Below are 13,364 nucleotides of genomic sequence, written 5' to 3' on the forward strand. Positions count from 1 at the left end.
AGGGTTCAGGCGGCTTCGGGAGGGTGATCCGCCTTTCACAGCCCCCAAGGGCGCCAGTCAGCCCGTGTTCAGCTGAATTTCTCTGGCCAGACCCTTCTGACAGCACCACCTGCCCCGGCGCCCCGGCCACAGCTGTCCAGGTCCAGGTGTGCGCCTGCCACCTCTCACGCAGCCGGGATCCCCTCAGTCCACGGCTGGCGTCCCCTTCCCCTCTCCCGCCCGCGAGTCCTCTCCTCCCGGGCTTCCTCTCCTCGGCCGCCTGCCCGTCCCCACCAATGGGCGGGCTGTTTCCCGGGCGGGCGTGGTCTGCGGACCTGGACGGGAGCGGGCGGCTTATGCTGGTGCTGGGGCTGGCCTCCGAGCGGGGCTGCAGCCCGCACCCCCCCTTTCCCTCCCCCCTAGGGCTGCCCTCCTTTCCCTTTCACCCTCCCTCAGGACCAGCTCAGTGGCGTGTGTGCTGCTCCCCGGGCTGAGAGCCTCTGGCTGTAGCGCCCAGCTTCACCTGGTGGAGTCGGGAAAAGGGAGCATCAGTGCTGAGCAAGCTTCTGTCTCCTCCCTCAGTGTTTCTGCCGCAGGTAAGTACCTTGAACACTTTCAGGTGTTATGATGGCGGTGCTTGTTGATGTCACGTGTTTTTATAGTGAGAGGGATTAACAGTGGTGAAAGCAGGGCTTGGTTCTGTTAAAAATGAGCTGAAGGCATGAAGCTGTGATATCCTCCTTCCTTCCCTCTCCAAGGGTGAAACGTGTGACCGTCGATTTTAAAAAGACAGTTACAGTCCCTAACTAGCCCAGCCCAGCTAGTGTGTGTTAACAGGAACAGCATCACCAGAGGCCTTGGAGACCCAGGGATATTGCAGTCCTAAAGAACTCCTGGCACAGTTTGGTTTGTATTGGTTTTTTGTTTTTCTTAAATTGTGGGACAGACTAGTGGTATAAAAAGAAAAATATTTGTCAAGAAATATTTTTTCATATAACAGCGTTATTGTGATATAGTTCACACACCATGAATTCCATCCATTTAAATGGTAAAATTCAGCAGCTTTTAGCATATTCACAGTTGTGCAACCATTATTATTCCAGAACGTTTTTATCACTTCAGAAAGAGCAGTGGAAATGAATGACCTATCCACCCCTCCCCAGTGGTGGTTCTAAAGAAATTTCTTGGCTAATCTTGACCATAAATTCACTTGTTACATTCCAAGAAAAATCTGGTAGGAATTCTAATCAGAATTGCAATGAATCTGTCTATCAAAACAGGAAGAATTAACGTCTTTATGGCACAAACTTCTTCTACCCATGAATATATTTCGGACCCTATATTTTCCTCTGTCCAGAGCCTGGCCCATGGGAAGTCCTCACTACTTGTTGGGCTTGTGAATGATGAGATTCTATACATCGTTAGTTGCAGCTGTAGCCTTTCACAGAAGAGAAAAGAAACCTCAGTGAAACAAGTGACTCTCTGATGGTCAGAAAGAGTGACAGCCATTGCTGGAGTGATCCAGTGGACTTGGTGTTTGCAACCAGAATTCTCCACCACCTACAGCTAAGGGGATTAGAGTGTTCTTTTATTTTTTCTTAATGGCGTTGCTTTTATTTTTACTTATTTTTTAAATTATTTTTTATTTAAGTGTAGTCAATTTACAATGTTAGTTTCAGGTGTACAGCAGAGATTCAGTTATAAACATATGCATATGTATATACATATGTTTTAGATTGTTTTTAGTATAACTCATTACAAGAAATTGAATATAGTTCCCTGTGTTATATAGCAGGTCCTTGTCATTTATTTTATATTTACTAATTTGTATCTGTTAATCCCTCCTTTCCTGCCTGCTAAATACAGTTTGCTTTCTATGTCCATGAGTCCATTTATAGGAGCACCATTTTTCCTAGTAATATATGCTCTTTGGCTGCTTTCAGTTTCAGTAATTCCATCTTATCTGTGGGCGCTTTTCTTCTGGTGGCCTTTATGTGGTTTGCACACGTGATAATAGAGATCTTTATTTGGGAGAACTCCAGGTCTCGTGTAGTCCCTGGTACAGAATGCCCACTGAATTGATGATTGAACTGGGAAAAAAGCACAGTAAATGCTGGAATTTCCACTATGGTTGAGAATTCCAGGTTTCAATAACCTGTTTAGACAACCTTAATATTGGCTGCACCCATACTGGTTAATTTGGTGGAAATTCATGGTATGGTGGTGTAGAGACGGGGCCTTATATTCTTCTTCTCTTTCTATTTTCTAACACTCATTCTCCTGGGCCTTCCAGATCCTCCCCCAGAAGTGCCCAGGGCTGGCTTGGTGCTGCACTGAGGCAATATTTGTTAATAACGCCCTTTCCTCTTCTCCTCTGAGCCTCCGTTTCTTTCTGTGCACAATGAGCGCTTAGACTAGATAAATACTTTTCAGTTTCTTTTAAAGCCATGTTTCCTTTGAGAAACAGAAAATGCAAATATCTCCTCTCAACCCAACCCTTTAGATTTTGGTATGTCCTCCAAGGAGTGACATAGCTCTTTGTGAAAAATTGATGTGATTTTGATTGCAGGTGACACAGAAAAGACTCTTCAGAGATTTATTGCAGGGAGAGGGCAGGAAAGAGGCAGTATGTGACACTTTCTAGTGTGAGCAACGGAGCAGGGACTTGGATTTAAATACGGTGTCTGACGTGGCCTCTCTCTAATCTTGTAGAATGTGATAAACTTCTCTACCTCAGTTTCTTGATGTGTCAAGTTGGGGTGATAATATTTTAAGGCTTCTGTGAAACATTATACAAATAAGACATTTGTGTCTCGGTAGAAACAAGATCTGCTAGGGATTCAGGGATTTGTTTAAAAAAAAATTCTTGTCCATAGCACTCTGTCTGTGTGTATTTAGACGTTCCTGGAGGGTGAGGGTGAGTCTAAAGTCCATTGTGGGACAGGTGGCCCATATTTCTCCGTGTCCCAGTTTACCCCCTACTCCCCAGTCCTCTTCCTCAGTCCAGGATGAAGTTCCCTAGTAGATTTACACAGAGGTCTTGTGGAAATGGCTTTTCATTTTATTGTTTCACCAAGAAGGGCTGCCATCATGATCTCTGTGGTCAGGTTTTGAAGGGCTGCCATCATGATATCTGGTAAGAATTCTATGCAATTTGGAGTTCCAATTTAATGAAAAGAAAAAAATTACAAATAGAAAATTAGAACAAGGGTGGTGACAGGGGCTCTTTTAAGTGGACACCATTAGCTTTGTTAGCTTCAGGTGCTGTGGCCTGTTGCCACGAGGACCCATCCTCTTGCTCTGAAGTTGGAGGGACTAGTGGGCTCAGTGGGAATGTTAACTGAGTGTATCTCATGGGCTGGGCATTGTCCTATTTGTACTGTGTGTTCCTTATTTGAGACAGTGAGCTCACCTAACCTCGATAACCTCTTTAAAATATTAGACTTTTAATTTTGAGATGTAATGTAGATTCCCATGTGGTAGTAAGAGATTATATGGAGAGGGCCTATGGGCCCTTTGCCCAGTTTTCTTAATGGTTCCATCTTGCAGTGTTGGGGTACAATTCATTACTGACTCACTAACAATTTGAGGTTTGTGTTATTGCCCTTATTTCTATTCACGATTAAACTGGGGCTTCGAGAAGCACACAGGCCTGCCCAGGTCACCCACATTGTTAATGCAGAGTCGGGTGAACGTGGGCTTGGGATTTCCAGGCAGTACCATTATGATGGTTTGTGGCAGGGAGCAGCATTCACTTTGCTTGTTTATTCATTCATTCAACAAACATTTATTGAGTAAACTCTGTGGGTCAGATGCTTTCATAGAGTTATCTGATTCTTCAGCAGTACTGAGAATCAGGTAATGTTTATATTTTTAATCTGAGAAAATTAGCTCTGAGAGGTTATAACCCCCCCAAAGGAAGTATAACTCATAAAGGAGGGATAGAACATGTGTACAGTCACCTCCTTTTATGCAGGTGGTACCCTATGCATTTTACATTTTCAAACATCCGTAATCCAGATATATTCTTGTAAGGCAAGGCTTTTTTTTTTAATTGAAGTATAGTCAAGTTTACAATGTTGTGTCAATTGCAAGGTGTTTTTTGACTTTTGAATTAAAAAATACTTTTTCAGCTGGGTAATTAGGTGTATTTACTTGTTTCATTTTTAAAATGAGGTACTGGGGTTTGAACCCAGGACCTCGTACATGCTAAGCATATGCTCTACCAATGAACAGTACCCTCTACCCCAAGGCAAGTTTTCTTATCCATTATTATGAAGCTTAGGAGTTCAAATAAATTGAATAGGAATCCAGATCTTTTGATCCTACTGTGGTCCTTTTCTTTATATTCTGCTGAAGGGGGTTGGGGAAGCATTTCCTTTGTTCATTTCTTTATTCAGCATTTTTGAGCAGTGACTTTGCATCAGGGCCTTGCTAGGTGCTTGGAAATAGAAAATAAGAAATGACCTTTCTCTGCAGAGGCAGGAAGCCTAGACCAAAAGCTGGGTAATGTGATCGAGCTACAGTAGCCATATGCAGACTCTGAGGACAAACTGTACCCTTGGATTTGCTTTGGCTTCCCTTGTCTTCTGGCTGGTACACACCAGGTCACCGCAACCCAGATGGGCCCGTAGCACACAGCAGAGAATGTACCTCGATCTCCTCTCCCCTCTCGGCAGGGCCTGCAACATGAGCATCCCTGACTACGTGCAGTGTGCTGAGGACCACCAGACTCGTCCCGTTGTGGTCCAATCCATAGAGATCATCTCAGAGGAGAATTTCTTTTGCATCTATCAGCTACTCACCTCGGTTAGCCATATCAGCCCTTGTGGCTCCCAGTGGACACTCTGTATCCACTACAGGCACCGCTATGTGCCCGAGAATCGGTGGAGCGTCTTCCAGAAACACCCCAAGGTCGTGGGCCTTGTCACCATTACCGAATGTCTCTCTGCCAAGGCCTTCGAGAAGCTCCACATGCAGAGGAGCTGTATGGCACATCGCTTAATGACTCTCAGCTTTTTGTCTTTGTGCAGCATGGGGAGGTAGCCGAGCAGACGCGCACCGACGTTGCCTTCAATCTAAGAGTACTGCAGGGTGGTGGAGAAGAGGATCGAGGACTTCACTGAGTCACTCTTCATCTTGCTCAAGTCCAAGTGGCTGGATGGTGGCCCCAAGAATTCTGGGGACAAGATCCCCCTCCCCTGCATCCCGTTTGAGAAGGAGGACTTCATGGGACTGGACACAGACAGCAGGTAAGTTTACCTGGAGGCCAGTCCACCTTGGCTTTGTGCTGGATTGCTTCCCTACATCCAGAAAGGGATCAGCAAGGAAGAAGTCAATCTTGTAGCCAAGGGGGGAGGGAGGTGCAGCCCGCCGGTTTCCAGACATTTCAAAGTGAATCTGCCTTTATTTCAGAGAGATCCTTTTAGGGTTAGTGTGGACACTTACTCCCACTTTACAGCCAGGAACATGGTGGGACCCCTGGAGTTGCTGTCCAATAAAGTAGCCAAAGCCACTGATGCTAGGAGCACTGGGGAGGAGGCTGGACTCAGCTGAGATGTGCTGTAGGTCAAATGCACATCAGACGCTGAGGCTTGTCTAGTAAAAGTACATAAACTATCTCTTTACTTCCTATATTGATTACATGTCAAAATAATAGTATTTTACATACAGTAGATTAAGTAAGATCTGTTCTTAAAATCACATTCTAGTATTTGTTTTTTGTTTGTTGGTTTGTTTCTTTGTTTCAAATTTTAAACGTGGCAACTGGGAAACTTTCTTTACATGGCTCTCATTTCATTTCTGTTGGACAGCCTGTCCTGGGACAGTCTCATCCCTTTGCTTATAGATGAGATGCTGAGCCCCGAGAGGCAGAACGAGGCGCTGTTTGAGCTGCGGCTGGAGCCGCTGTCACCTGCCTCCCAGGCCCAGCACCTTTTCAGCTCAGGCCGTCTCTTCCTGCCCGACAGCCACCATGCCAAGTTAGGACATCAGAAACACCGCCAGGGACTTCCTAATGAACTCCTTATGCAGGGAAAGGCGTATCACGGTGTATGGGACAGAGCAGGGAAATGTTCATTCCCACTTTGTCCCTGTGATTAAGTCAATGGCCCCACTTTGCCTCGGAAGTACAGATGAGCTCTTCTGGGCTGCCTAACCCCCACCTTCTGCTCTGTTTCCCCATATATCTATCGTGTTGTCCCTCGGGCTGAAGAGGGTGAGATGCCTTTGCCGAGACGTGGTCCCCCTTTGCTGGGGTGAGTGAGGGAAGCTGTGTCCCCCCGGCATACGGCCTCGGTCCTTGAGTCTGGAGAGGGCTCATGGTGGTACCACAGGTGGCGGTCAGAAGACCTGGCATGTGCTACCGGGCCCGCTTTGGAGGTGGTGCTCTGTGACTCTTGAACTTACCTAAGATCAGATCCTACTTTCTGGTTGTTGGTAAGTTGGAGGAGAAGATGCTAGAGAATTAATAAAAAGAATGTCTAGACCAGCCCTGTGAGTGAGAAGCACAGGGGACACTAGACCCACCTGCGAGAGCCCACCTAGCAGGCTCTGGATGAATTTTCTGTTCCTCCCCGGAAATAGCTCTATGGCTTAAGGAAGAGGAGAGGCATGTCGTGGCCATGATCTGTACTTGTCCTCACAGGGCCCTGTGATCTACATGCCCGCACTCCCCATCTGCTTCTTGGAGATGAGTTGACATGTTTAGGAGCCTGGGCACTGCTGAGGGCATAGCTCCCAGCACCGTGCTACACAGAGTCTGGCTCTGTTCACCTCACCTGTCAACTCCTGCTGAGGCCCCAGACATTAGTCAAGGTAGGTGCATCAGCGAAACCTAAGCAGGGACCACCTTCTCCCCCTGGACAGAGTGGTGAGTGAGCAGTGGAAGCCTGGAGCCCTGCCCCAGCCCCCACGCCAGTGCCACTTCTTTTGTCATAGGAGGCACTGGTGACATTTTTGCTCAACAAATGCTTCTCTCTGAGTCTGCAGCCCCACCAGAGAATGCCAGCTTGTTTTTGCCTTTAGAAGTCTGCCCTTGGGACTTGGCCGAGTAGCCGGATGTGTACTTAGCCCACAGTGGTTCAGCGCATTAAACCTGCCTCCTTGTGGGTCTGTCTATTGTGGTACCATAAGGGCTCAGCCAGCATCTGAACGTCATTGAGATAACGCGGCCAGTGAGCTAGGGTCAAGCACATTCTCCTCCAGTCACTTTTACTCCATTGTTTCTGTTACTATTCCACAGTCATTAATTTTTTAAACAATGCTTTGGTGCAGGAGCAGAGCCTCATTCTCTCCTGCTACTCTTGGTGGAAGTGAGTAAAACGGTCCAGACTGAAATGCGACAACAATTTGTAGCTCAAAAGCTGCCTAGACGCTTGTAGGTGGAATTTGGGTTAGGGGAGCTGAACACGTTGTGGACCCCGGCAGCGCCGCTCCCCTCAGGCCCCTGCTTTCCCTTGAGCAGGAGGTGAGGTTGGACCTCACCATCCCCGTGTCCCTGGCCTCACACACTCACATAAATTCTTGTACATGCAGTCAAAATCATTTTTGTTCTTGTGTGATTCTAATTTTCTCTTGTTCCTCTTTTCCTTTTTCTTTACTCCTTTTTCACTTGTACTGCCCAGTGAGCATGTTGTTGCTTCTGAAAATGTGGGCTGTGCACACCCTGCATTGGAAATAGCCAGATTGCCCTCCGTACAGTCTCCATCACTTTAAAAACAACAACTTAACAGCTGTTTTGATCCATCTATTATCTTAGTCATTTTTTATTTCTAATTTTTTGGAATATTTGCTTTGTTAGCTCATCACCCACTGGTGTTTGATACCTGTTGAAATCCTTGCTTTTGAGGAACATGTTTGGTCCTCCTTTTATTTGGTGACAAATGCGCCCTTATTAAATTTGTTTGATTGTTTTGAAGAAGTAAGATGCGAATTGATTTTGCCGGGTGCTCAGGGATTCTTTTCATGGAGTATTTAAACTTGTAAGGTCAAACTCTGCAGCATTTTGCTCGATTCCTGCTTTTACACAAACGTGCTCGGCACGCGGTTCCTGGCTGTCGCTGTGTGACGTGCATGACGGCGCTTCCTGGCCGGCGGTCACTGGTGAGGAAGTGGCCGCCACGGAGGTGACAGCTGCAGGGGACGCTGTTGGAGGAAGCGGTCACCGTTTGGTTCTTTAATTTTTTTTTTTTTTTGCATTCAACTTCCCCGTGCCATTTACTTTACTTTGCCTTCATAAAGGGGCAGAATTGGGTCTAAAATCCATGACACTATTTGTTCCCTTTACGAGGCTGGTTTTTCTGGGTATCAGGACAACATGACCTTCTCCTAAGTAGCTGGCTCACCTGGATCTGTTGGACACAGGGACAGCTAAAAGGGCCATAGCTTCCTCTCTGCTTCAGCCAGTGGGCATTCAGAGCTGGGTCTGTGGTTTGCCTCAGCAGCCGTGCAGACCTCCCTGCCCCGGCCTTTACTTTTAACCCATGTTGGCAGTAAAGAGTTGAATCCGTTTCTGTTGCAGCTGACATCCACCACTGACAGCCGTGTCGTTAGTTTGTGGTAGTCAGTCTCCAACACCCCAGACAACCGTGAAGGAAGATGATTTGGCCGACCTAGGACCCTGGATTCTCACCCTCACCATGGTTCATCTCACCCGGTGGAAGGGTTTGGCCACCACCATCATGCTGACCATGAGGCCTTGTTTCTCCTTTCATGCTCTGGTCCAAATGTGGACACTTCATTTTTCACTGAATTTGTCTCGCTTGAGACAGGCCAGAATATCTGAATGAGTCCATCACATTCTGGGTGGGGAACAGAACAGAAGTAAGTGTCGCAAGTAGATGGAGTCTAGGCTGTCCGGGTTGGCAAATGCAGGCTGGGATCTGTGATGGCTGGGCTGTACACTGGACACAGGCCTTTCCCGTGGCTCCTGAGTGCCCATGAGTTGAAGTGATAACAGCCTTGCGTGGGTTCCCCCATCCTCATCTGCTCATTGGCAAGTGTGTCTGCTAATTAGGAGCTCCCCCAGACCTCGGGCCCTTCAAAGCTCAGACCATGGGAGAACCTTGAGTCCCTTCTCCTGGACATCCTGTGTGAGAATCCACTGCCTTCTGAGGTGAACAGCGGCAGGAGATGCCTCCCCATCCAGGGAGCACCCTACGGAGGACTGTTAGTGCACCATGCTGTGAGCTTGTGTGTTTCCGGCCATGGTCCCTACAGAACTACAGTTGAGATGGGCTTATTGATGGAAATAACAGGACTGATTCCAGGGCAGGGCCTGGGGGAGGGAACAGTGGAAATTGAATGTGACCTCAGACACCTCGGTGGGTGCTGGGGCTGTTACTAAAATGGGGAGTCTGGGAGATACCTGCCAGGAATGGAATTCTAGAGTAAATGGTGGACATGAGGCATTTTTAAGATGCCATTTGTCATCCAAATTAGGACTTCAAAGAGGCACTCGGGTCGATGAGCCTGGGGCTCAGGTGAAGGAGCCGGACTAGAGATACACGTTGGGAGTCGTCATTCTTAGCTGGTGTTCACAGCCTTGCATGTGAATTAGATCATCTCGAGAGCTGCAGACTGAGGCTGAGGGGTGGCAGGGCTGTGTCTTGGTTGGAGGAAAGCCCAGACCATACAGCTTTGGTGTGTCAGTCAGTGGCGTTTGCCATTTTCAAAGCAATGCCAGTTATCCTTAAGGGGCCAGGGGCTGGGCAGGGCCAGCCAGGAAGAAATCTGAAGGGAGGGTCGTGGCCACGTGTGCGTCTTGGGAAGGTGCAGAGTCTGCAGGGTACGGGAGGGTAGACTCCTCAGATGCTAGAGTTGCAGTGAGGAATGGGGAGAAGTTAGTCACAATCACCTGTGAGGGAGGGAGGGAGGTCTAGGGAGCCCCACCTTACCGGACTCGCTTTCCCATGAACAGAAGGCAGTCAGACAGAGGATCTGAGGTGAGAAGGGATGGGCACTGGGAGGGGAGCCAACCTGGAGAATGGTGCTTGCAAAATTCTGGAATAGTCTCCCTGAAAAATAGAGTTAAAAATACCCAGACTCTTAAGAACATTGTTAGTGACTTGGGAGGAGGCAGTTGTTTTTCTGGCCTCCTAAGGGTAAGGCATGTATCCAGGGATACACAGAAGATACGGGCAGTCTGTTCCGGGGGCTTGATCGTTACCGGGGGAACAGTGCAAGTTTAAAGGGGGAAAAGGGCAGTGGAGGGAAACTAGCCAGGCCCCGTGTCAGGTACCAGTCGGCCGCCCTACTTGCGTGTTGCATTCACATCCATGCCTCCCAGGTGGGCGCTGACAGCCCCCTTTTAGGGATTGGGAAGCCTTCTCAGAGGGGTTAAAGAATTGGTCCATTTAGTGACTAGTAAATGCTGTAGCAGGATTCAAGCAGGGCCTTGTCAGAATTCAAGGGCATGTTCTCTCTACTGTTTCCAGTACTTCCCTGTTATACCTGGAATGGTGAAGTGGGTCAGTTTTGGAGCCTTTCAGAAAAAGTATGATTTAAGCGCCTCTGGACTGTTTCACAAAGCTCAGCATTCTTTGATGGTTCTGAAGCACGCAGTGATTTTCGCCCCAGAGAGGTAACGTCTAACTCCTTTGATGATGACGTGGTTGCAAATGGTGTACAGGTGCAAAACCAGACTTTGCAGCTTCTGAAGGGAAACTCTCCAGTTCTCCCTTGGTCGGCTTTCTTCCTCGGGATGTATCTGTGCTGCAGCATAGGCCTGAGCTTTCCATATGGAGTGAGAGTTTAATATCCGATGTTAGCATAAAACGGTCAGATGAAGAAAATCGACGTTGACAATTTATTTTTGGGTTTCATTAGTCAAAATATACTATCAGTTAATGGCCCATATAGCAAATGAAATTGAGTACAGGACATTGCATTTCTTACTTTCTATTTAGAGTTCTCTTACAGAATAATGTTGCCTGCTTTGGAACATCAGCTCCACCACTCACGGCACCTATCAGTGTGTTGGTGTGATTACATTTACAGAGTGAATGTAATCTGGGCTTCCTCAGCCCCAAACACTTCAGTGCAGAATCACGGGCTGTAGACGTCTGTTAGTCACGCAAATACTTCTAAAATTATATGATTCCAGAAAAGAAAGAAGAGAGAGAGAGAGATTGCCTTTATCAAATTTCCTTTCAGTTCTAAATGAAAACTGTTGTTGAGCAGCTCTGGTTTCCTTTGGATAAGAATATATACATTTCTTTGCATGTAACCTGGGTTTTGGGCTAGAACACCAAGTTCTTGCTGTCCACAAGCCACAAAAATAGTAGCCAAATTGCACACGTGTGAAATAGTTTATACTTTTTTCTGAGAAAGTATCCTTGAATTTGGGACTTGGGCTGTGATTTCTGCTTTTTGCTTCCCCCACCTGTCTTGTAATCTCTCACTCCTTCCCACGTGGTTCCCAAGTGTTCGTGGTCTCAAAGGAGCGGGCAAACACCCAGTTGGTCACCATGTACTGCTGCTATAGATAGAGCCTAGTCAAGACCTAAAGGACATTATCAGAGAGGACTTCCTGGAAGAAATGGGCTGTACATTCAGTTGTGAGGACAGAGTAAGAGTCAGCCAAGAGAAGGAGTCAAGAATGTGGCTCAGGTCGCAGGTGCAGCCCGGGCAGAGGCCTGGAGGCTTTTGGCGTGGGGACCCGGGGAGAGTGCCCTGTGCGGTCCAGGGTGGAGGGAGCCCCTGCTGGGGAGGACACTGGAGAGAGTCCGGGGTGTAGGGCTTTGGAAGAAGTTGAGTTTTACTAGAACTGACACAGTAGGCAGTGAAGGGTGTCAACAGAAGTGACCCTCAGGAAAGGTACTTCTGGTTTTGCTTCTGATATACTACAGACAAAAGGGTCGGGACGGGCGAGAGCAGGTATGTCTGTCCCTTTGAGATCCAACCCGTCATTCATTTATTCATAACACGTGCACTTCAGTGAGTCTAGGGGAGAGAGAGTGTAGCCACATAAATAAGCAAAATGTATTTGCTTCTTGAGAGCTTAGCATTGTCAGAAGTTGACTTAGCCTAGAATGTTCTAGGAAGAGAGGAACAAATTGTGGAGGTTGGAGGGAGGGAAGGCTTCCTTGGGAAACAGTCAAAATGAACCTGGAGGCAAGTGGGAAGTAGGAGCAGGTCAGGGGGCTCCTGAGGTCACTGGGGACCTATGTACTGAGATGAGGCTGGGCGAGCAGGGTCTGGGGTGGGGCTAGAACTCTACCAGGGAGCCTCTGAACTGTTTGAAGTGGGGTTGATGTAATCAAATTTGTGCTTTGGGAAGGCTGTCGTGGCTTTGTGTGTGTGTGTAGCGGGAAAGAGGTGGAGGGTGCCACCAACTGGGGGATCATTTGAAGACCATTCACAGGCTGGGATATGGGCTTCGGGGCTACTTGGGGACGGCAGGGGCAGTGTGGATGCCGGCTTTCCTTATGGGGGACTTGTTAGCGGGGCTGCCCTAGAGGCACCTTGTTGCTGGAAGAAAACTGATGGAGGCTGCCAGGTGGACATTCCTCTTCTCTCCTTCCCTGCCTAGTGTGATGATCTTAGCTCAGCCAACATTTGGAACAAAAGAGCTAATCTCCAGGGTTGCCCAGGCCTTTGTAGAGCTCCTTCGAGTGAGATCTGATAGGATTTAGGTTTGTGTTCAGATCTGGATGTTCACTTAGTTAGAAACGTCCTGTCATTTCGATTTCCATAGGGGTTTTTATTCCTGATAAAGATTGCTTTCTTGGTGAGAGGAAAATTATTACAGCTGTTGTCTTTTTCAAAAAAAATCATATGTTTTAAGAGCTTTAATATTCAAAAGAATAGGAATATATAAAATATTTAAGGAAGTCTTTGGTGTAGTTTCTTTGCTTTCTGAGCTAATGTGGAGTTAGAGCCTTTGCATTACTTAATAGCACATCCTTGTCAGTATTTAAAGAGCTGTTAGTGAGCACCCCAGGCCCCACCTCTCAAAGAATCGTTAAAGTTTGCTCTGAAATAGTGAGGTCATAAACGTCTTGTTTTCAGAAATCAAAAGGTTTTAAATACGCACCATAGCTCCATTTATAAAATAATAATAAGTTCAAAATTAAGAAAATGGAGGATAATTGATTTTTTTTAAAGCCTAAACATAAACTTTCTTGTGCTAATGTTGCAACTGGAAATTTTGAAAAGAAAAATCCTACTGCAATATCATCTACGTGGTATATATATATAAGTTTCACGTTTGAAAAGTAACTGCGCAGTGGTTTTCAAAGTCAGGAGCATTCCAGCTCAGATACTGGCAGTGATGGTTGCTGGTTTTCAATGGAAGAGCCTAAATTTGCCTTCTTAGCTTTTTTTTTTTTTTTGTACTGAGAAGGTTGAGTAGTGCTTTGCCAGCATGATTTTCGGGCAATTTG

At 46.9% G+C, this 13,364-nt stretch overlaps 1 protein-coding gene across 1 annotated transcript in view; it reads left to right on the forward strand.

Moving 5' to 3' along the window:
* The window catches only part of LOC140698888 (uncharacterized), a 73,386-nt gene that overhangs the window by 37,615 nt on the left and 22,407 nt on the right, over positions 1-13,364 (forward strand). The window contains exons 7-10 of the mRNA XM_072970747.1: positions 436-575; positions 738-885; positions 5,013-5,231; positions 6,626-6,795. Coding sequence (XP_072826848.1) covers positions 436-489 — 54 coding nt within the window. The 3' untranslated portion in view covers positions 490-575; positions 738-885; positions 5,013-5,231; positions 6,626-6,795. The remainder of the gene's footprint in view (positions 1-435; positions 576-737; positions 886-5,012; positions 5,232-6,625; positions 6,796-13,364) is intronic.

The sequence above is a fragment of the Vicugna pacos genome, chromosome 10 (assembly GCF_048564905.1).
Source record: "Vicugna pacos chromosome 10, VicPac4, whole genome shotgun sequence".
Taxonomy (NCBI): Eukaryota; Metazoa; Chordata; class Mammalia; order Artiodactyla; family Camelidae; genus Vicugna; species Vicugna pacos.